At 51.3% G+C, this 24,378-nt stretch overlaps 1 protein-coding gene across 1 annotated transcript; it reads right to left on the bottom strand.

Moving 5' to 3' along the window:
* Window positions 1–2,742: 2,742 nt before the first annotated feature.
* On the bottom strand, window positions 2,743–14,677 carry PI16 (peptidase inhibitor 16). Its single transcript, XM_045866809.3, has 6 exons — window positions 14,241–14,677; window positions 9,725–9,946; window positions 7,280–7,389; window positions 6,700–6,788; window positions 5,137–5,814; window positions 2,743–4,945 (listed from the first exon to the last, which is right to left on the bottom strand). Exons 1-6 carry the CDS (start codon window positions 14,394–14,396, stop codon window positions 4,824–4,826), a joined length of 1,377 nt encoding a protein of 458 aa, XP_045722765.1. The 5' UTR covers window positions 14,397–14,677; the 3' UTR covers window positions 2,743–4,823.
* Between the last annotated feature and the right edge of the window lie 9,701 nt (window positions 14,678–24,378).

Below are 24,378 nucleotides of genomic sequence, written 5' to 3'. Positions count from 1 at the left end.
GGGGAGGCCGGTGGACGATCTTGTGAATTACTCAAGGTCAAGATGCCAGCTCACAAAGCCTAGACTAGGGCATGGGCCTAAGAACAGGAAGGCAGCGCCTGTAGGGGCCCTCCCGGCTTCAGAAAAGGTTCCACCCGCACCCCGTCAGCTCAGCACTGCTTGCCCATGACAGTCCCGGATTTTGCCGAGTCATTTGGTATAGTGGTCGCATGGTTACAGCGGAAGGGGTAGAGTGGGCCCAGCTAAAGCACCGAGCTCTGCCTTCTCTGGAAAAGGCAGAGCTCCCTTAATTCAATTCTTCCCAACACCAGGTTTGTAAAACCAGGAGAACTTACAGATGGAACCCCTCTGGGGACCACGGGTTTCCATCTGATGGGGTCTGAGTACCAGTTGGGGTCCACCTGAGTTCCCCAAGTGTTTCTCTGCCCTTGTTCTAGGGGAGGTTTCGGAGAGTTGGGGGTCCGGTGACTTTGGTCCTGCTTCTCACAGGGAAGGCCCCCTGGCGTGCTTTGGCAGAACCGATTTTCCCCAGCGGTCTAGTAGCCGTTGACTTAAGGGCAGTTTACTTTGTGTATCCTTGGTCCCCGAGAGCGCAGGAGCGTGCGTGTGTGGGCGTCCTGTAAGGGGCCGCTGGTTGGGGCCTCTGAGGTCCCATACTCACTTCAGATTGCCGGAGCGCCCGGGAAGGGGAGCACAGGTGAGGAAGGGGAACGGGCCTGGCCTGGCTGGCACTATTTCTTTAGAGAAGGAAGGCCCTCAGAAGCATGGCTGCCTCGCGGCCCGTGACCTTTTTCCAGCGCACTGTGGTTCCCCCACCTAGCACTGTTGGGGGGCGACTTTTCTTCCTGTTGCTCTGCCCTCGAATCCTAGTTTTTTCACTGATTCCTTCCTGTGGTCCCCCAGAAGTAGGGCACTCTGGAACCTGAGCTGAGCTGGCGTTGGAGACCCTCCCTCTGACAGCCATCCCCTCAGACATGTGGAGAGGCCGCCTCTGGTAAAGAGTGGGCCATGGGTGGGCGTGGCGGTCACCCCGAGGAGAGCCAGTGCTGCCCCCGGGTAGGACCTGGGACTTGTGAATTTCAGGGTCCGGGCTGCACTTCCCAGGCTGTCTCCCTCAGCCAGAAACGGCCAGAAAATCCCTCTGATACTGTCTCAGTTTTTAGTTGAGCAAAGTACAGGTTGTACCCCTAATGTTTTTCAGTTCAGTATTCAGATGTGGGTATTGTGCGTGTTAAATGTCCCCTTTGCGGGACCCTTCTGTGTTTGAGGGCTGAAGTCTCACCTACCTTTGCAGCATCTCGTATTTCCCTGTCAGTCTTGGAACTAGACTGATAGGGTTGTTTTTTTTTTTTAAGATTTTATTTATTTAATTGAGAGAGAGAGAAAGAGAGAGAGCACATGAGAGGGGGGAGGGTCAGAGGGAGAAGCAGACTCCCCGCCGAGCAGGGAGCCCGATGCGGGACTCGATCCCGGGACTCCAGGATCATGACCTGAGCCGAAGGTAGTCGCTTAACCAACTGAGCCACCCAGGCGCCCCTAGAGTGATAGGGTTTTTAGCTGAGAAAGGAGATGGGGTTGGAGTGGGGTAGGAGGGGAGCTGAGGTGTCAGCAAAAGGAGGGGTGACAGGAGTGGGAATGTCCTCGTGGGGAGTAAGTCTCCATCCACTCCTGGAAAACCCCGTTCTGATGGACAAAGCTGGGAAGGCCTCTCATCGGCCTTTTGGGGCCTCCTGTGGTGAACGAAGCCTCAGCTGGCAGTGGTGGCCTCTGCCGGGTCCTACTCTAGCTCTTGTAGCTTTGCCAGCCCCGACATGCCCGGGAGCCACGCAGCAGAGTGCTCCCCACTCTGGTCCTTGAGGCCTCAGAGTGCCGGCCGCCCTTCCCTCTGAACGTGCCCTCCTATCTTCATGGGCTTGTGCTGACACATCCCCTCTCTGCCCATTTGTCACAGCCTTTTCTGACTAGTGTGGGACACCATGTCTTGTTTCCCCAAAAATGAACTTCCAAAGAGGTCCCTGCTTCTGGTCTTGGATGGGTTCTCTTCATGTGAATGGAGGAAGAATCACGTTCAACAAAAAAGTGCTTAGACAACTGGATATTCACATGCGTAAGAATGAAGTTGGACTCCCACCTTACACCACATATGAAAATCAACTAAGAATGGATCAAAGGCTTAAATATAAGAATTGAACTATAAAACTCTTAGAAAAAAGCATAGGCATAAATCTCTGACTTTGGATTAGGCAACAGTTTCTTAGATACAACAAGAAAAGAAAGAAATTGGATATCATCAAAATTAAAAGACTATGTTCAGAGGACATCCTAAAGAAAAATTGAAAAGACAACTCGCAGAATGCGAGAAAATGTTTTAAAATTATGTATCTGGTAAGGGACTTGTATCTAGACTACATAAAGAATTCCTATAACTCAATAATAAGACAAGCATCCCAGTTAAAAAATGGGCAAAAAACCTGTCTCCATAGAAAGCAGGGAAATGAAAATCAAAAGCACAATTAGATACTACTTCACACTCACTAGGATGGCTATAATTTTGAAAAGACCGATACGGGTGCTGGTGAAGATGTGGAGAAACGGAAACCTTCGTACATTGCTGGTACGCATGTGCAATGGGGCAGCAGTCTGGCAGTTCCTAAAAAAAGTTAAGCATAGAGCGACTGCATTACCCTATGATACTGCTCCCAGGTATAGACCCAAGAGAAATGAAAACATATCCACACAAACTTTTACGTGAATGTTTATAGCAGCATCGTTCATAATAGCCAACAGGCACAAACAACCCACATGTCCCCCAGTTGACAAATGGATAAATAAAATGTATGCTATACAAGGGAGTATTATTTGGTAATAAAAAGGAATAAAATACCGTCACATGCTACAACATGGATAAATCTAGAAAAGATTATGCTCAGTGAAAGAAGCCAGACAGAAGAGGCCACCTATTGTATGATCCCATTTATACAAAATGTCAGAATAGACAAATCCATAGAGACAATAGATGAGTGGTTGCTTAGGGCTTGGGGTGGAAGGGGAATGAAGAGTGGCTGCTAATGGGGAAGGAGTTTCTTTTTGGGGTGTTGAGAATGTTCTAAAATTGACTGCTCGTGGTTGCACCACTCTGAATATACTAAAAACCATTGAGTGGTACACTTTAAATGAGTTACATCTTAATTTAGATCATTAGGTTATATCTTAATACCTTATGACACACATACACACACACACACACTTTCCCGCCCTGCAGCGCTTGAAGGCATTCGCTTAACCAACTGAGCCACCCAGGCGCCCCTTTAATATTTTTTATGATGAAGAACAGGGCCTATTAAAGTAAGAGTTAAAGGCTTATTTTCCAAAGAGTTGACCTCTCTTAAACACCCTTCATAATTGGCGTGGTCCATCTACACACACACACACACACACACACACACACACACACACACACTTTCCTGCCCCGCAGCGCTCCGCGCAGTCCTGCTATGCTCCCCTGGGGGAGTGTGTCTGGGACTCCAGAACCCTTTCTCAGGATTCCTCCAAGCACCCAGGGCTGGCAAAGCCTTCTGGCCTGGTGTACCAGATGGGCCCGGGCAGCAGCACCCTGTAAAGAGGCTGTATGCCACTCCTTGATTCTGGGTCTAAAACCCAACTAAGCCTCCACGGGTGACCCCTGGAGATGGGGGAGTCAGCCCTTGGCCCTTCCTCCTTCCTGCTGGCTGCCTGAAGATTTGAGTTGGGGAGGGAGGGCAGTTTATAGGAAGGAAAAGAAAGGTGCCCCAAAGGACTAGGTGGAGTGTGTGGGGAGAGGAGGTGTGTAGGAGGGGGAGCAGGTGCTGGGGCTGGAAGGGGAGCCTCTTCAGGGCCTCTCAAAGAGCCCTTCTTCACCCGCCACCCCTCATAAGCACAGAGACTCGGTACTCTTACAGGTTTTATTCAGGAGTCAGGGGCTGCTTCCCTTCCCTGGTCCTTGCCTGCCCCCCCCTCCCTGTGTAGAACCCCATTCAAGTGGGGCTTGTCCTTCATCTGCTCCTCACAACCCCTCTCCCCAGCTATACCAGCAAGTAGGGGGAGGGGGCACTCGGAGAACCCCCTACCTGCCGAGGCAGACGGTCCCAAGCCTGGTAGGCAGGGATCTCCCCTGAATCCCCCCGCCCCAGGATTGAGATGGGAGGGGCAGGAGGGGTCTGGGCCAGGTGGCAGGCCTCATGCCCCCAAGGCATCTGTGGATGAGGCACAGCCCGCAGCCTTTCCTGCAGCCTTTCCTAGCCTTTCCTGTCCGGAGGGCCTTCAGCCAAGAAGCATCTTGTCTGGGGGGTGGGGGGCAGGGTGGGGGAGATGGCAGGACAGCTGACCTCTTCAGCCTGGGAAGGCAGGAGGTCCTCCGGGAAGAGCGTCAGACTCAGATGGCTTAAGGAAGAAGCCAGGGCACTAGGAGGGGTCAAGGGGTTTCTGGGAAGCACTGAGATCTGTCCCTGGAAGAGCAGAACCACAGCCACAGGACAACTGGGGAATGAGCCCAAGTGGCCACAGGAACACTGCTCAGAACAACCTGCAGCTAGCTGCGGGGTGGACCTCCGCCCAGGCACAGGAACGCCTGGGGCAGTGCCAGCAGTTGGCATTATAGAGGCCTCCTGAGGGCACGAGGGCACTGGCCTGCAGTCTGGCCAGAAGCTGGGGTCACCGGGGGCTACTGGGGCCACAGAACAGGACCTGCCCAGGAAACTGTGGCCTCTTACTCGGAGAAAGGCAATCCAGAGTGGGCATGAGGCCAGGGTCTCCCCACCAGGCCTTGCCTTCGAGTGGCGGCCCCTTCAGAAGATTCCAGCCAGCACCAGGGGAGGCAGCAGCAGCAGTCCCAGAAGGGGGCCCCGGATGTGACCGGGGCCCGAGTTTAGCCCTGACTTGACGCTAGGCTTTTCAGGGCCCTCTGCACCTGTGGGGAGGGAGAGGCTTTGTCTCAGCGTGGACGCAGTTCTGCCTGGCCTCCCACCCTCCCTGCCAGGCATGCAAGTGGGGGGCCAGCAGCCAGGGAGGGAGCTCGCACTCAGAGGGTGCATGCCGGGGGCAGGGTGCCGACATTCTGGAGACAAGGAGGGAAGGTGGGACGAACGCTACAGGACTTACCTGCTAAAGATGACTGCAGAGCCAGGGTCCGCCCGCCCACGGCCTTAGCGGTGGCAGAGGTATTGGGGGAGTTGGACAGGGACTTGGAGGAGGTGTGCCCCATGTGGTCCAGTGTGGCCGGCAGCTCACCTGTCTGGTCCTGGCCTGGAAAAACTGAGGCTGAGACCTCACTGGAAGGAGACAACTCGGCCTCAGCCTTGCCCGCCCTCTGGGAGTGGGGTAGCGGCTCCCGTGTCCCTGTCAAGAATATCTTGGGGTGCAGAGAACTCTCTGGACTCTTGGAGGGCACGCTTGTCCTGCTGGCCTCTTTGTCTGCCAATTTGGAGATGAGATCATGGGTTGATTTGGAGACGGTAGCTGGCCCCTCATCCAGGGAGAACAGGCTGTGAGTTGCCAAAAAGGAAGGGACCTCAGTTGTTAAGGAAGGTGGAGCCTCTGTTGCCATGGAGGGGGAATCTTCCGTCGCTAAGGAAGACGGGGCCTCGGTTTCTACAGCAGGTAGAGCCGTGGTTGCCAGAGGGCCTGAGACCTCTGTTACCAAGGAGGATGGAGTTTCCGTTGCCAGGGAGGAAGGGCTACTGCTTTTCCTAGAGCCTGAAGCCTCAGTTGCCAGGGAAGATGGGGCCTCAGTTAGCAGGTAGGGCAAATCCTGAGCCTCTTCCGGGCCTCTGACGGGTTCTGACAAGAAACAAGGCCTGGCGTTAGTGTACAGCAGGGCCCCACATCCCTCACCCCACCACAATCACGGCGAGGCGACCAAATGTCCTATGATGACGCGCAAACACACACCCCCTCCAGCGACTACGTCCTTCGTTGATAACAAATGTTATTTTATTGTAACATGATAACAGTGTCTCCTCTATCCACCTGCTTGTCCAAATCTTCCTCTCCGCACTCACACGACCACTCTCAGGGGACTCTCGAGCTCGAGGCCTGTCCTAACACGTCCACCGCGTCGCGGGCCCGTCCCTTTCGAGTCCGCCTGGCCACGCCCACCACTCGGCCCCGCCCCACCGGGGGCCCTTTCCTCTGGCCACGCTCACCTCGCCCTGCGCTCGGGGGCCGGCACACTCTGTCCCCTACCGTCCGCTCGGAGGGTTAAAATCCGGTCACTTTGGGTTCTTTTTGTTTGTTTGTTTGTTTTTTAAGATTTTATTTATTTATTTATTTGACAGAGAGAGACATAGCGAGAGCAGGAACACAAGCAGGGGGAGTGGGAGAGGGAGAAGCAGGCTTCCCGCGGAGCAGGGAGCCCAACGTGGGGCTCGATCCCAGGACCCTGGGATCATGACCTGAGCCGAAGGCAGACGCTTAACGACTGAGCCACCCAGGCGCCCAAAATCCGGTCACTTTGAATGACAGGGCGCCAAAGTGCGCAAGGAAAGCGAAGTGGGCTTGGGAACCCGGATAGGGTGGGCCCGCCAAGGGCGCGGGAGGTCGCGTCCCGCCAGACCCCTCCCCCTGCCCGTGCACGGCTCGGGAGTCCGGGGAGGCTCTAAGGACCATTCTGTCGGCATCCCCTGTCGCCCCTCCCTTCTCCTCCCCACCCCACCCCCAACTCACCACAGAGGGACTTCTCACAGCGGTGGCCGGAGGGACACAGGGAGCACGGAGTCCCTTCCTGGTAGGGTCTCTTTCCCTTCACGTTCCCCCTGCGGGAGGCGAGGACGATGCTGGGGGCGGGGGCGGTCCCTAGAGACCCCTGTCCCTATCCCTCATACACATACCTAGGCCGGAAGTACCCCTGGGTCTTAACTTGCTCCCAACTAGCTTGCTGGGCCAATGAGAACAGACTCCCATAGGTGCCCTCACAGCTCCCCCACGGGTATGGGGAATAGGCCCCGGAGTGGCCCCCTCCCACATTCTTTTTTTTTTTTTTTAAGATTTTATTTATTTATTTGAAAGAAAGAGAGAGAGAGCATGAGAGGGGGGAGGGTCAGTGGCAGAAGCAGACTCCCCGCTGAGCAGGGAGCAGATGCAGGACTCGATCCCAGAACTCCAGGATCATGACCTGAGCCGGAGGCAGTCTCCCAACCAACTGAGCCACCCAGGCCGCCCCACCCCCCACATTCTTAGACTGCCCAACTCAACCCTCCCCTTGGCTCTGCCCATCCTCTACCCCCAGGGATCCCTGGGCACTCACGGGGGCTCATAGTTGCAAACCAGCAGTTGGATATTGATCTCCTCAACACCCTGGAGCTTCTCACAGAAGTGGGAGCCACAGCCAATCCTCTCTGTCTTGGCCCAGACCACCTGAAGAAGGGCAAACCCAAGAGTTTAGCCGGGGTGGGACACCAGTAGCTAGTGTCTCTCTACACCAGTTTTCTACGGGTAGGGAGAGGAGGATTCCTACAACCTGTCAGATCCAAGTCTCTGAGGACACGCAGCTTCAGGACAAAACTCTGAACAGGGGGTTTGGGAAGAATTTGTCTTGAACCACACACACTATTTCACCAGGCCTTTCTCTGAAAACCTTCCCTTTGTACATACCCTCATGAATTCCTCCTGCGTGTTGTTTGGTGTTTTGTTTTTGCAACTTCCTGTGCATTTTAAACAAGGGGTATATCCAAAGGAATGAATCTCAAATGGGAGAATCTTAGAAATCAACAACAAACAAAATCCAAGGAAGAGAACAAAAGGAACCATTTTGAATGTAGAACTTCCCCCCACATCACAAGTGGGCAGGGATCTGCTCTGCTGTTTCAGAGTCTGGGTCTCCTAGCTGCTAGAAGGAATTCTGTCTTAAGTATAACATTTTAAAAGTCAAAACAGCCTTTGTGCACCACCATGGACTGAGACCAGCAGCCTCTCCTTGCTATTTGTAGGCCTTGTCTGCTCAGGAATCACTTAAACGGAGGCCAGTTTTTGTTGTCAGATCTGGCTCCAGCTATTAATTCTGCATACATTATTCCCCCGGACTGTTTTTTTTCTTTTTTCTTTTTAAGATTTTATTTATTTATTTGACAGAGAGAGACACAGCAAGAGAGGGAACACAAGCAGGGGGAGTGGGAGAGGGAGAAGCAGGCTTTCCGAGGAGCAGGGAGCCCAATGCGGGGCTCTATCCCAGGACCCTGGGACCATGACCTGAGCCGAAGGCAGACGCCTAACGACTGAGCCACCCAGGCACCCCGGACCGTTTTTTTTCTGCTTAAGTTAGCTGAGGATACCACTGCTGAGCATCTCCCAGGCAGAAATGACCCCAGAGTGCATGTGCACTCAGCCCTGGAGAACGTTGGGGTGGTGGTAGGGCAGGCCCACTCCTGCTGGGCTCTGACAGCAATCCTAGCAGGAGGTGTGTGTGTGTGTGTGTGTGTGTGTGTTGGGGGTGGGGGGAGTGTGAGAGGTGGCAGGGTATGGAGGGGAGGGGACAGGGAGGGCTGCTGGGCCCTCACAACTTCTTCATCTGGATGGGTGATGTCAGGATTTCCTTCCCCAAAGATTAGCACTAAAAATATCACTCAAAAGGAGCACTGGAAAGTGGAATTGGTGGAAATGGCTGGGAAGAAGTTTGTTCTTCCTTTTTCTTTTTAAAAAATTTGTCATGTTACTGTTTGAACAATAAGCATTGGGTGGAGAAGAACAAGAATTCAATAACACTAATCTTAATTCCCCTACACACCCATATACACACACCCCAACAGCACCCTCACCCAACATCTCTTACCTGGAAACTCAAACTTTCAAAATGCAGTGAGAACCCTGACATAAACAAGAAGTGACTGCCTGGGGCAGGAAATGATCTCGAAGGCTCCCTGAAACATTCGCTCAGTGACGATTTGCTCTTATTTTACACATGGCTTTTAAAAGTAGAAGAAAAGTTAAACACACACAATTGTCTATTTGCTTTCTCGGTTCCTGGCAGGTTAGAAGCAGACACCATGAGAAATGACAAAAGAGGGACAGCGAGAGAAGCCACAAGTCGGGAGGCAGTTACCGCAGGGCAAACAGCCCTGCCTAACTGAGGCGGGAGGACAGGACCGCTTAGAGGTCGGTCAGGACGGCCTAGTACAATAATTACCGTCCACGACACTGGCTCTGTGACACCTAACTTAGGTCCCTTCAGTAGGAGGAGGCCGAGAGGGGCCACCTAGATTTTCAAACGATTGTGTTTGTTCAAGAGTCACCTGAAAAAAGGGGCGCCTGGGTGGCTCAGTCGGTTAAGCAGCTGCCTTTGGCTCGGGTCATGATCCCGGGGTCTTGGGATCGAGCCCCACGTCTGGCTCCCTGCTCGGCAGAGAGCCTGCTTCTCCCTCTCCCTCTGCCTGCCACTCTGCCTACTTGTGTTCTCTCTCTCTCTGTCAAATAAATAAATAAAATCTTTGGGGAAAAAAGTCACCTGAAAATGGTTTAGGCAGTTTGAGAAGCAGACTTCGTCAGAGGCCTGGACAACACATGAGCTCCGGTGGAAACACGACTTCTACCAAGGGTCTCGGGGGCTTAGAGTGGGGGGTCCCTGGGCTCTGAGGCTGGAAAGGGAGAGGCGGCCCCTGCCCCGCCCACTGCGCACGAGGCCCCGCCCACTCGCCGTGTAGCCCCGCCCGCTGCTCTTGCACCGCCCCACCCGCCCGCCCGACCGGGGGCCTCGCACCTGCGTGTAGTGGCCGCACATCTGGCCCTGGGCGCAGGTGGCGGTGCTGAGGTTGTAGTGCTCGCGCTCGTGGTGCCACTCCTCCATGGCCAGCGGCACGTCCAAGCCCTCCTCCGTGATGGCGAACAGGTTCTCGCCGCGCCGCCCGCGCTCCTTGTTGTGGCCCCACACGCACTGGCGCGCGTAGGCCTTGGCGAAGGCGGCCAGCTCCTCGTCCCACCTCTGCGCGGCAGGTCGGGGAGGGAAGTGAGGAACGCCTTGGGCTCGTGGAAGCGGGGAGAGGGGGGTGGGAGAGGGCGGCGGGGCTCAGAGAAGAAGGTTGAAGGTGTCCCGGGGGCCTCTGGGGCCCGGAGACCCTCCCTTCCTGCGGGGTGACTCTTGGCCGTGCTCAGGAACAGGTCTGTGCTCCCGGTGGACTTCTGGGGCGAGGTGGGAGGGCTCCACGCCAGGCCATGGAGTTGGCTAAGCTTGGGACCATTCACCAGCTGTGTGATTTTAGATTGCCTAACCTTTCTGAACTCTCATGGGGCTTTGGGAAGACTAGATGGGATGATATTTGTGACGGTGTTATTATTAATTAATAAAAAAAATAATTAATAAAAGGAGGGCCAATGTGCCCTGACTACCTCCCGGGGCCACCTGACTGCTCTGAAGACCACAGAATTTCCTGCGAGATGGTCAAGGGCTGCGTTGTTTATTCTGCCATCCTCCACCCCTTTCCCCACACACCATAAATATGACTTGGTGGGGGTGGGGGGGACAACACTCCCCTCTCAGGTTCCACTCTCCCCTTGCGGTCGCCCAGCCTCCACGGCTTTACCATTTCCAGGCTTCCCTCCCAAGTACTCTCAACTCTTGTCAACTGACAGCCCCTTTCCCCCAGAAGATTAAGTGTCTTTGGGTGACCCTCACCAAGAGGCCTATTTTCAGAGGCTTGGTGTCTCAAGGGGCTGTCAGATCCCAAAGGCAGTGTTCTCCGGGGGGACCTCAGGTGAGGGCATGTGAAGTGAAGGGACCTCTGAGGTTCTCTGTGTCCCTGACTGGGAGGACAGGCCCAGTGTGTGTGGGAAGAGGGATTAATGAAGGATTGACGAGAAAGGCCTGGATCCCATTAAACTTTGTCCTTGGCCTCTCCTAGCAATGGGAGGCCTGGCGGCAACTCCTGCCCCACCCTCCGGCGGCCCAGCCAACTGTGGGAGCCAGACAGCCGACAAAGTGCCAAGAGCTTGGGGGACCCTGAGAGGAGGGGATTGTGTGGCTCCTCACCCACACATAGTTCTCGGGAGCAGCTGCCTGGGGTGGGCATGGGAACACAGGCCTGGGACAGCCTCTCCCTCCCTGGGGGTTTTGTCACTGCTCCCTGAGGTTCTCTCAGACTCTGGCAGGTAAGGGGAGATTGGGAGTGGGAATGCGGCAGGGTGCGGGGGGCCAGGAGCAGGGGGTCTGGGAGGACCTGCAGGGCTCCAGCCTGAACTGTGAGCTCCTTCGGGGTAAGATGGTGAGGTGGCACGAGTGTCTGGCACAGAGCAGCTGCTCAGTAGACATTCGTCAGCTCAGTAGACATTTGTCAGCTCCCTACAGAGCCCAGCTGGGATTCCTATTCCGACTGGATGCATGGAGTCCCACCAGTAGAGTCCTGTGGGTCTCAAGGCTTCTCAGTCTTCCAGAGACCCCTGTGGATTTTTGAGAGTCACGGCACCCACCCACATTGGCCACAGGGTCACCATCTGCAAACAAGTCCATTCATCCATCCACTCATCACTCACTTGTTCAACAGTCCGAGGCACCGTGCCAGCCCGGAGCTGAGAGCAAGGACCGAGAAGCCCAAGTTCACATTGTCGTACATAAACTGCTGATTGGGCCACCATGTGGTACATGACAGATTTGCAATAGGCAGTGTAGAGGCACCGAGGAGGGCCATTTAGCCCAAGGTGAGGGTGGAGAAGGGGCACTAAGCTAAGTGTTGAAACCGAGGCATTGGTCAGGTGGCGAGAACGGGAGGCACAGCGTGAGCAAAGGCATGGAGGTGAGAAACAGCGTTTTGGCTGGGCAAGGACAAACTGTTGAGGATACTGAGGGAGAAACTGAGCAGGAGAGGAAGCTGGAGGCGTCAGCAGGGGCCAGACACACAGAGAGAGCCTTCTCGGGAGATGGAGCTTTATCCTGAGGCAGTCAGGAGCCAGTGAGAGCCATTGAACGGTGTTGAGCAAGGTCAGGCCCGTGTGTGGGATTCATTTTGGCAGCGGAGGCCAGAGGCTGAGGAAGCAGGTAGAAGCTCTTCTAGGAGTCCTTGGGAGAAGTAATGAAAGACTGGACCAGGGTTGTACCAAGGGACAAGGATGGGGGAGTAGGGTTCAAGGAAAATCAAACCTTCTGGGAGGTAAAGGTGGTGACGATTAGATGTGGAAGCTAGGGGAGAGAAAAGAGTTCATGATAACTGCCACCTGCCTCACCCTGGACCCATTCCCTCTTTTGTTAATCACACACTTATTGAGCACTTACTGTATGCCACACACTGTTCTAAGTGCTTTCTACATGTTCACTCATTTAACTCTCACAACCATCCTATAAGGGAGTTACTATGTTGTCATCATCTTCAGTTTACAGATGAGGAAGGTGAGGCACAGAGAGGTTAAGTAACTTAGCCAAGGTCACGTAGCTAATAAAGGGCGGAATCAAGATTTGAACGAGGCCACCTGGCTCCAGAGTTTCTCTATTTCCCACTCCTGAGGTTGAGCCTGAGCCTTGTTCCAAATTTGTCCTGGTGTCCCAGTCCGTCCCCTCCTCCCATCACCTCCCACCAGACGGCATCATATCCCCTGAGTATCCAAACTGCTTCCCAGAATGTTGCCCCAGCCCAAGGTCCACCTCTGTCCACAAAGCAGCTCCTGGATGGGTAGCCCCCAGCCTCAGCCAACAAGACTGTAGGGCATCAGGGATCTACAAATGGGGAAACTGAGGCTCAGTAATGCATTCCAGGCCTCAATCAGGGAGCTATTGACAGAGCTAGTACCAGCATCCAGTGCTCCTGATCTATCATCTGCAGTTCCTGGTTGCCAGGCCGACAGGGCTTGAATGGTGGTGCTGTGTGCATTTCTAGAGGCCTTCCTTGATCTTTGTCACAAGTCTTCCCGTCTGACCCTCAGGGTAGGGATTGCCTGTCCCAAGTGATAGATCAGGAAATGGAAGCCTTTGAAGGTAAAGGGACGTACCCAGAGTCCCTTTGCCAGATTAAGCAGGGCTACTGGAACTCCAGTCCTGGACCCTCAGGCTCGCTGCTGTGTTCCCCAGATGTGACGGGCACTAGCTATGGGGTTCCTGGATGCTGCTCCTGAACCTCCCAGGGCACCTGAGGGTGGCCAGAGAGGATGGGCCTGCTCAGCCTTCGGGGGGCAGGGGTAGGAACAAGGTGAATTTCTGATTTTCTCTCTCTCTTTTTTAAGATTTTATTTATGTGAGAGAGAGCGAGAGCACACGAGTGGCGTGAGGGGCAGAAGGAGAGGGAGAAATAGGCTTCCCGCTGAGCAGGGAGCCCAACGCTGGGTTCGATCTCAGGACCCCGGGATCATGACCTGAGCTGAAGGCAGACGCTTAACTGACTGAGCCAGGAGCCCTGATTTTCCCTCTTTTCATCTTGAGCATAAACATCCTGCCCCTAACCCTACCATCAAGTACCTCTCCCTCTTGACAGAGGTAAATTGCCACCCCAAATCTGGCTTCCGTCATCTATAAGCATGTCTCTGTGCGTTTACTACATTTGCATGTCTCCCCACAAGTATACTTGTGTAGTAGTTTTTACATGTTTTTAAACCTCATGTAAATATGCCCTCCTGTATATATATTTTTTGAGATTTCATCCCCCGCCCCCGCCAGTGTTCTATCCAGGAGATTCAGCCCATGTTGATGTAGCCCATATGTAGCTCTAATGGTGACCCCATTTTACAGATGCGAAACTGATGGTCCTTACTAGGTTAAGGGACCCACCCCAAATCCCAGGTCTTGTTGTGGGACCGAGACAGAATGTGAACCGTGTGATGCAGAGCCCTCTCTGCTTCTGGCTCCTGTTCTCGCCCACCTCCTCATACATCCCTCCTCCCCCAGTGCTGGGACCCATCCCGCTGTCCTCCTGTCCTCTCCTCATTGCCTTGGAAGGCATCTGAAAGACCGTCTTCACCAAGGTGTTTGGGAACTTCCTACGTTCCCCCTATGAGGGGCACCTGCATTTTAGGAAGTGCTGGGAAGGGGCCATTGGAGTGGGAAGCTGGGGCTCCCAGGCCTGGCTCTACCAGCTGTGTGACTTGAAAGCCCCTGAGGGACCAGCAAGTCCCTCGGAGCCTCAGTTTCCCGATCTGTAGAATGGGGCTGCTTCTGGGGACCTGTGAATTACATAATGTCTCTGTCACTGACCAGAGAGATGAGTCTCTGAGGTAGCTTCAGCTCGGGGGTGGGAGGGAAGGGGGGGCCCGCCCAGCACCCCTTCAGTCCCGGCAGGTGAGTGGCCCCTGGCCGCACTCACCATCTGCAGCATGTCCGCGGCAGGGGGAGCCACCTGGGCCCGGTAGAGGTTGTGAAGCTCCACCATCATGTGCTTCTCATCATCAGTGAGGGCGCCGGCGGGGCCCCCAGTGGCTGCCAGGAGCAGCAGGAACAGCGGACTGCAGGGGCCGTGCATGGTGGCCAGTCGTCTCAGCCTCTCCCGGCCAGGGGTCTGGCAGCTGGATTTAAAGTCCTTCCCACACAAGCACCACCCTGGCTGGGGCGGCGGGAGGGGCCGTCTGCAGGCCTGGCCCAGCTCACACAGCGTCTCCAGGAGGGCTGAGTGCTTGGGTCCTGACCAGAGTTGAGTCCACTCCCAGCACTGATCTCCCCTCAGAGTCCTTGGCAAAAGCCTCCTTTCTCTGGGTAACAGGGGCTCAGGCCAAGTGCGGTGTGCATTCCACTGCCCCTCCTGAGTGGTGGACAGGTCCTCAGGGGCAAAAATATAGTAACCCAGGTTGCACCCACTGGGTGCTGAGGATAAGTAGGAGGATGGAAACCACGTGGACCCTACCCCTGAGGATTGGGCAAGATGAGGAAGCTGTACTTGGCTTATGGAAGGATGCAGGAACACAAGATGTATTTGGTAAAAAAAAAAAAAAAAGACAGGCCAACCAAAACCTGAATCCTGGTTTTGCTCCTTTGTTCGCTGTGTTTTGGGCAGTTTTCTTACTCAGATCAGTGGCAGTAATAGTACCTACCTCATAGGGCTGGAAGGAGGATTAAGTGAGATCAAATGTATGTAAGGCGCCCAGGACAGCACCTGCCATTCAGAACAGTAGACAACAACTACCCACATGGCGTGGCCTTGGCCAGCTCCCAGCCCCAGGGGGAGGCAGGACTCCTGGCCACGGGAAGAGACTGAGGTGGTTCCCACTCTCGTTGTATCCTGGAATAGGGCTTTTCGATTCGGATAAAATGTTGGCTTCTTCATACCCTTTATGAATGCATATGCTTGAGGTGCTCGTTTGGAAGTGGGATGCTGGGATCTTTCCTGCTCTGAACATCTAGAAAATAGAATGTGTCTGTTTTTGAAATCGAGAGAGAGCAGAAAAGCAGAGGGATGAGTGAGCTGATGCAGCAGGAGTTCTGAGAGGAGGGCATTAGAAAGGAAGCAGGCCCAGTGGCCAAGCACTTACACTGTAATGACCATGCAAGGCAGGGACCAAGGTCTTGGCCTTCATGAGGCAGGAAGTTGGAAACCAGTACTCTTGGGTTGAGCTGGGATCCTTAAAGCCTGCACTCTCAGGGAATGGGGACCTAGAAAAAGCCCACTCACTGGCTTTCTGGCTTTGGAAAGCGGCAAGAAAACTTGTCTCTGCTCAGGTTTCCGGGTAAAAACAAAAGCAAAAACAAAAACAACTTGGATCTCACACACACACACACACACACACACACACACACACACACACACACACACCTGTTAGAACTAATTTAAAAATTCAGCAAAGTTGTAAGACATGAAATCAGCACACAAAACAAGTGGTATTTCTATATACTAACAATGAATAACTCAAAAAGGAAATTAAGGAAACAATTCCATTTACATAGCAATAAAAAGAATAAAATACTTAGGAGTAAACTTAACCAAGGAGGCACAAGACTTGCACATTTAAAACTACAAATCATTGCTGAAAGAAATGAAAGAAAACACGAATAAATGAAAAGACATCCCACATTGATGGATTAGAAGTCTTAATACTACCGAAAGCAATCTACAGAGTCAGTGCAATCCCTATCAAAATCCCAATGATGTTTTTTTGCAGAAATAAAAAAATCCATCCCCCAAAATCATATGAAATCTCAAAGGATTCTAAACAATCTTGAGAAAGAGAAACAAAGTTGGAGGTCTCACATTTCCTGATTTTAAAACTAACTTCAAAGCTACAGTAATCAAAACAGTGTGGTATTGACATAAAAAACAGACGTATAGACCAATGGAATAGACTACAGATCCCAGTAATAAACTCTTGCATATACGATCAAATGATTTTTTTTAAAGATTTTATTTATTTGCGAGAGAGAGAATGAGAGACAGCATGAGAGGGAAGAGGGTCAGAGGGAGAAGCAGACTCCCTGCTGAGCAGGGAGCCCCATGTGGGACTCGATCCCGGGACTCCAGGATCATGACCTGAGCCGAAGGCAGTTGCTTAACCAACTGAGCCACCCAGGCGCCCGCCATCAAATGATTTTTAACAAGGGTGTCAAAACCATTTAAAGGGGAAAGGGCAGTCTTTTCAACAAACTGTGCTGGGAAAACTGGATACCCACATGCAAATGAATGAAGCTGGACCTTTACTTTGCACTATATACAAGAATCAACTCAAAATGGATCAGAGACATATGCATAAGAGCTAAAACTACAAAACAAGAGAAGAAAACATAAGGGAAGAACTTCATGACATTGGATTTGGCAGGGATTTTATTGGGTGTGACACTAAAATAAAGGCAACAAAAGAAAATATAGATGAATTTCATCTCAAAGTATGAAATCAAAGTATGAAATCTGCTCAGGTCTCTGGGTAAAAAAAAAGCAAAAACAAAAACAACTTGGATCACACACACACACACATACCTGTTAGAACTAATTTAAAAATTCAGCAAAGTTGTAAGATATGAAATCAGCACACAAAACAAGTGGTATTTCTGTATACTAACAATGAATAACTCAAAAAGGAAATTAAGAAACAATTCCATTTACAATCGTAATGAATACAATAGCAGTGAAAAGGCAACCCCTGGAATGGGAGACAATACTATGAAATCATATATCTGATAAGGGACTAATATAGATAAAGAACTCCTACAATTCAAGAACAAAACAACCCAAACAACCTGACTAAAAAATGGACAGAGGACTTGAATAGACTTTTCTCCAAAGAAGATATACAAGTGAGCAAAGCATGTGAAAAGATGCTCAACGTCACCGGTCATTAGGGAAATGCAAATCAAAACCACAATAAGATGGCACTTCATACCCATTAGGATGGCTATTATAACAACAACACTCCCCCCAAAATAGCAAGTGTTGGCAAAGATACAGTGAAATTAACACCCTTGTGCATGAGGCTGAAAATGTAAAATGGTGCAGCCACTGCAGAAGACTGTATGGTGGTTACTGAGAAAAACGAAACAGAATTACATTATGATCCAACAAGTCTACTTCTGGATGTATATCCAAAAGAAGTTAAAGCAGAGATTTGGACAGAGAGTGAAACACAAATGTTCATAGCAGCACTATTCACAATAGCTAAAACGTGGAAAGAACCCAAATGCCCATCAGTGAACAATGGATAAACAAAATGTGGTCTATGCATACAGTGAAATATTATTCAGTCTTCAAAAGGTAGGGAATCCTGTCACAGGGTATGACATGGATGAACCCTGAAGACATTCTGCTAAGTGAAATAAGCCAGACACAAAAAGACAGATATTGTATGATTCCACTTACATGAGGGACATAGAGTAGTCAGATTCATAGAGACAGAAAGTAGAATGGTAATTTCCAGGGGCTGGAGGAGAGGGAAATGAAGAGTCATTTTTTAATGGGTACAGTTTCAGTTTGGGAAGATGAAAAATTCTGGAACTGGATGTGGGGATGGTTGCACAACAATGTGAAAGTACTTAATGCCACTGAACTATATGCATAAAAATGGGCAAAATAGTAAATTTTATGGTATGCATATTTTACCACAGACAAAACAAAACTTGGAAATTCTTTTTTTTTTTTAAGATTTTATTTATTTGAGAGAGAGAATGCACACAGGCAGGGGGAGGGGCAGAGAGAGAGGGAGAAGCAGGCTCCTCGCTGAGCAGGGAGCCTGATGCAGGACTCAATCCCAGGACCCTGGGATCATGACCTGAGCTGAAGGCAGATGCTTAAGTGACTGAGCCACCGGGGCGCCCCAAAACTTGGGAATTTTTTGGTCCAGAGTGGGATGGATATTGAGTAGTGGTGGTGGTGGTGGGAGTAATCTCAGCAGAAATAAGGTAAAATCGTGTCTGGAGGGAGCTTTCACGACCCAGGCCACTTGGGCCATCCACGAGGGAAAACAATCCTCAGCTTTAGCACACAATCAGAAATTATAAAACACGTGAGCAACTGAGCTCCTGCAAGCAGCAGCATACAACACAAATTTGAGATAATAGAACAATCTGGAAGACTTTCAAATAACTATATTAATGATGATGAAGGAAATAAATAGGTAGCTGGAAAAGGGAGCAGGCAGATTTAGGAGGTAGAATGGAGCGTGGTGGGAGAGAATTTGAAGAGTTCAGGAAAATGGGTCAGTCTGTGGGGGAGAGAAGAGGTGAACCTCCAGGGTAAAGTCCAAGCAGAGGAGAAAAGAGTAGGAGCGACCAGATCCCACCATGGCCCAGCCGGCGGGGGCAGCTATCCCAGCATGATTAGCTGATGAAGCTGCGAGATGGATATCTTTCCTCTAGGGACAGGAGAACACGGCAAGTGCCTGACCGCAGCTGGGGCTTGAGATAGAAATAGGGAGATTTAGAAGAAAACTTCCCAGGGAGTAAAGTGCTGAGACCCCGCCTGGAGGGGGCTGGACAGAAACGGGAAGGACAAGGTTCTCAGATGCCTCCCGGGCAGAAGCAGGCAGGGTGCTCAGGCTGCCCTGTCTGGCCACCCCCGAGGCCTCTGCCTGGCCCCTCGACAGCAGGGAAGAACAGCTTTGTAGGCTCAGTACACTGGGCAGCATTCACTCGCTCCTCATTCATTCATTCAGCAAAGATTACAGAGCTTCTCCGCTGTGCCAGGCGCTGAGCTGGGTAAGATAGACCTGGTCCTCACTGTCATGAAGCAGGAGATCCGCCAGGAAACATGGGTAGCGTTGTGGGGAGAAGAGTGTGGGGCTTTCTAGCTGGGTGGCCTTGGGCAAGCTATTTCCCTGCTTGCTGGCCTCGGTTTCCTCCTCTGTATATTGGACTTAGAACAGAAGCCACTCCATAGGATGGTTGGGAGCATTAAATGAGTTAATACACAGGTAGGTCTTGGGATAGTGTCTGGCACCTTCTAAGTGCTCACTGAGTTAGCCAGTATGAATGTATTTTTTTATTATTATTATTATTATTATTATTATTATTATTATTATTATTACAGGTGGGAGAATTAACAGGGCCTCACTCAAGTTGTAGCAGAGAGAAAAAAATACAGCAACCTCCTCGCCTTTTCCCCTGGGCAGCTGGAAGGGAAGGACACGCATAACTCTGAGGGGCTGGGGCGCTGGTGTGAGTTGGGGGTGGGGGAGGGCGGAGAAGGAGGAGCCTGGTTTGCTTGAGAGCGAAGGGTGAGTTGGGAACAAAGACTTGGGAGGTTGGCCATAGCTAGCCTCTGCGTCTGGGGACAAGGGCGTGCGGCCAGGAAGGCCCACTCTGCACGTGCACATTCCCGAGTGGTTCTCAGAGCCCTTGCCACGTGGGCGATCTCATTTACTCCTCATATGAAAGCTCTGAAGTGGGTCTCGTCATCACCGCACACAAGGAAACGTGCTCAGAGAGGTTCTGTCTGTGCCTGAGGTTGGGGGCGGCTGGGACCAGAGCCTGGGAGCTGCCGCTAGGGGGAGCAAGAGAGCGAGAGAGCGGGAGAGCGGGAGTTGCGGGCCCGCAGCCCGCAGCCCGGAGAGAGAGGCGGGGAGGACAGACGGGAGGTCAAGTTAGGGGAATGCTAGAGGGAAGGAGAGGGGGAGGGAGAGGTGACAGAATCAGGCACACAGAGGATTGGCTGGGGTTTTCATCAACTGTGTGTTTTTTTTTTTTAAAAGATTTATTTTATTTATTTGACAGAGAGAGACAGGGAGAGAGGGAACACAAGCAGGGGGAGTGGGAGAGGGAGAAGCAGGCTTCCCGCAGAGCAGGGAGCCGGATACGGGACTCGATCCCGGGATCATGACCTGAGCGAAGGCAGACGCTTAACGACTGAGCCACCCAGGCGCCCCTCAACTGTTGTTTTTATCTATAAACCAGGATTGGGAGGAAATAAACCTTTTCTTTGTTATTTTTAAATTTTAATTAATATAAAGTTATATATAATTTATTTCTAAATATAAACTTACACAAATATATATTTATTATTTATTATTATGGAGTTATTATCAATACATATTTTACATCAAGTTTCATTTCGAATAGCAGTATATTTCCACTACAAAATAATTAAGCCAGAGAGGGGAAAAAAATTCCACCTCTAGTATTTTCTTCTTATCTCTGAGCAGGTGTTCCTCCAAGTGTGGTCCGTGGCCCAGTGCCATTCTGCCAGATGTTCGTTATTGTCCCTCGGCACAGCAGGTGCAGAAAACAAGAGGGAGACGAGAAACTCCTGCAGCAACCCAGCATAATTGTTCTACATCTGGGGAATCTGGGATTTACAAATTGGGGCTTGTATTTTGCATATCTGTGTTTCATTTCATTTTTTTTTTTTTTAAAGATTTTATTTATTTATTTGACAGAGAAAGACACAGCGAGAGAGGAAACACAAGCAGGGGGAGTGGGAGAGGGAGAAGCAGACTCCCTGCCGAGCAGGGAGCCCGATGCGGGACTCGATCCCAGGACTCCAGGATCATGACCTGAGCCGAAGGCAGTCGCTTAACCAACTGAGCCACCCAGGCGCCCCTCATTTCATTTTTCTAACAGTTAATTTTTTAACTTTTTATTTTGAAATAATCACAGACTCACAGAAAGCCACAAAGATAACACAGCGTTCCATGAATCCTTTGCCTAGTGTCCCCTCACGGTGACATCTTCTATAACCGTGGCCCACTATCAAAACCGGGAAAGTGTTGTTCACTGAATGACAGACTTTGGTCAGATGTGACCTAGCCGTATACGTGTGGGTGCATATAGGTGTCCATGTGTGTCGTTCCGTGCTGTTTGCTCTCAGATCCTGCAGTCCTCACGACAACCAAGACACAGAACCTAAAGCAGCTCTCTGCTTCTACCCCTTTAAAGTCACGCACGCCACCCCTAATGCTGTCCCTGGCAACCACGACTTTGTTCTCCGTAGCTATACTTTTCTCATTTTAAGAATTCATGTAAATGGGGGCGCCTGGGTGGCTCCGTCTAAGCGTCTGCCTTCAGCTCAGGTCATGGTCCCAGGGTCCTGGGATGAGCCCCCCATCGGGCTCCCTGCTCAGTGGGGAGCCTGCTTCTCCCCTTCCCCCTGTTCGTGCTTTCTCTCTCTCAAATAATAAAATCTGAAAAAAGGGGGGGCTGCAACGGGTTCCTGGGGCCGCACAACAAATCACCACAAACTGGGTGACTTCAAACGACAGAAACGTATTCTCTCACAGTTCTGGAAGCTAGAGGACTGAGATCAAAGTGCTGGCAGGGCCCAGCCCCCTCTGAAGAATTCTTCCTGGCTTTCCAGCCTCCTGCGGCTGCTAGCCATCCTCCTGTTCCTTGGCTTGAGGCTGTGTCACTCGGCCTGTTGTCACATGGCCTTCTTCCCTGTGTGTCTGTGGCTTCCCATGGCCTTCTTGGAAGCGCACCAGTCACTGGATTTCGGGCACACCCTAATCCCAGATGTCTTCTCCTTAATTTGATTACATCCGCAAAGACCTTATTCCCACACAAGCTCACGCTCACAGGTACCGGGGGTTAGGACTTGAACATATCTTTCAGGGGGACACAATTCAACCCACAACAGTGGCTAGAATAGAAAATAGAGTCAACCGCAAATACTGACCAGGACGTGAGGAACTAGATCCTTCATACACTGCAGCAGGAGAACAGTTTGAAAGTTTTTATAAAACTAAATACGTACTTAACCATATGTCTCAGCGATCACAGTCTTGCGCATTTATCCCAGAGAAACGAAAATTCACGTTCACACGAAAATCTGTACACGATGCTCACAGCAGCTTCATTCATAATAAACAAAACATGGAAACAACCCGAATGTCTTTCAGCCAGTGAAAGGTTAAACAAACTGGGTACATCCCTACCATGGATATTGCTCAGCCATAGGAAGGAGTGAGCTGTTGATACGTGTCACAAAGTGGCTGGATCTCCAGGGCATTCATGCTCAGTGAAAAAGCTGATCTCAAAGGCTACATGCTGTATGATTTCATTTACATGAGTTCTTTTTTTTTTAAAAGATTTTATTTTTACTTATTTGAGAGAGAGAGAGAGAGCATGAGCAGGGGGAGGGAGGGAGAGGGAGAAGCAGATCCCCACTGAGCAGGGAGCCTGATGCAGGACTGGATCCCAGGACTCTGGGATCATGACCTGAACCAAAGGCGGATGCTTAACCGACTGAGCCACCCAAGCGCCACTTGCTACAGCCCTTCTAAGGTGCGTGGTGAGGCCTCATGGGGTTTTCATTCGCATTTCCCAGTGGAGAAGGAGAGTGAACAGGATTTTATGTGCTTGCGTGCCATCCTCTTTGGTAAAGAGGTTCATGTCTAATGCCCATTTCTAGTTGGATTGTTTTGGTTTTTTCCCACTGTTGAATTTTGAGAGTTTTTATTTATTTATTTTTTAAGATTGATTTATTTATTTGAGAGAGAGATTGAGAGAGAGGCTGTCCTAAGCAGACTCCGCACTGAGCGAGGATCCTGACACAGAGTTCGATCCCACGACCCGGAGATCACCACCTGAACCAAAACCAAGAGTCGGGCGCTCAACCCATTGTGCCACCAGGGTCCCCTTGAGAGTTTGTAAAAAGACTGGTCCTTTGATAGATGTGTGTTTGTCATTTATTTTTACAGTACTTTACCAAACTTGGTTTGTGACGGACTGGAAATGTTACGAAAACAAGCTGGTCCTTCGCCTCTGATCGTTTGAGAAGCACAGTCCTAGTATGTTTCCCTCCTCTTGCCTTGGTGCAACAATAGCACCTGGTGTTGGCTCCTGAGGTTTGTCCCCCACATAGTTCGTTGTAAATAATTTCTCCAACTTGCTCTGTATCCTTTAAACCACCACCCACAGTGTTCGCTCCATATGCCAGAGAAGGGCTGTGTATAGCTTCCTCAGCCAGTCCCCGAGCTCAGACATCAGCCTATTAACCACTGGGGGACTTAGGGACAACTGTGACTCACTAGCCTTTGGGCACAAGGCCCTTTCTTATATTTTGGATATTATCTTTTAGTTCCCATTCTCACCACTGTAGCTCAGCTCGCTCTTTTATTAGGGTTCCGGTGTCAGAGTCAGGCCAGGTTGGCACATTTTTTTTTTTTTAGATTTTATTTATTTATTTGACACAGAGAGAGAGAGAGCACAAGCAGGGGGAGCAGCAGGCGGAGGGAGAAGCAGGCTCCCCGCTGAGCAGGGAGCTTGATGCGGGGCTCCATCCCAGGACCCTGAGATCATGACTTGAGCCGAAGGCAGATGCTTAACCCACTGAGCCCCCCGGGCATCCAGGTTGGCGCATTCTTTCCTTGCATGGAAACAAAAGGTCACTGGTGCTGAATGGACCCCACATCCCCCCAGTCCCAGCCACTTGATGGTAGAGCAAGAGCGAAACTTCACCTTGATTCCATCACAGTGTCTCCAAAGCAGGAGCAGAGCGTGAGAAAAACAGAGATCCTTTTATTTTTATTTTTAATTTTTTTAAACAGAGATCCTTTTAAAGGACAGACAAGGGCCTCAGAGAGCATCAGAGAACCATGTCCAAGGGTGGAAGCCCAGCTGCTCAAAATGCTGAAAGAGACAGTCCTGATTTAGGGGGTCATAGAGAAGAAAATGCCAGGCCTCCTTCCCTCACACCCATTCGATTTATGCCTCTTCCCCTGCCCCCCAGGCCGCCAGCTCACTTGGAAACTGCTGCCCTGGTTTTTCAGACCCATGTGTTGGGCAGCTGCGAACAGGCTCCCCCCCGCCCCCCTTTTGTCCTGAATCAAAGTATTGCCTCTCTTCCGGTTTCCCTCATTTTGCTTCTCACTCTCTTCAGCCCTAAGCAAGGGAAGCGAGATCGGCAGCTTGTCATGGACCACCTGGGCAGGTCCACCCGAACCCCTCCACGGCCCCTCTGCCCAGCGGGGAGACTGAAAACCTCTCTCATCCCCGCCGCACACATGCCTGGCACTTTCCCAGTTTGTGGAGTAGCTTCCAGCCTTTGCGTCCCCTTGCCCCCAAATCCTGGGCCCCCACACGTCCTTCCTGTCACT

Source organism: Mirounga angustirostris, unplaced genomic scaffold (genome assembly GCF_029215605.1).
Source record: "Mirounga angustirostris isolate CCGP_5_RB_7025 unplaced genomic scaffold, mMirAng1.0.hap1 SCAF_8, whole genome shotgun sequence".
In the NCBI taxonomy this organism is placed as follows: domain Eukaryota; kingdom Metazoa; phylum Chordata; class Mammalia; order Carnivora; family Phocidae; genus Mirounga; species Mirounga angustirostris.
Note: the sequence above shows the minus strand (reverse complement) of the source record. Positions and strands in the feature narration are given on the sequence as shown.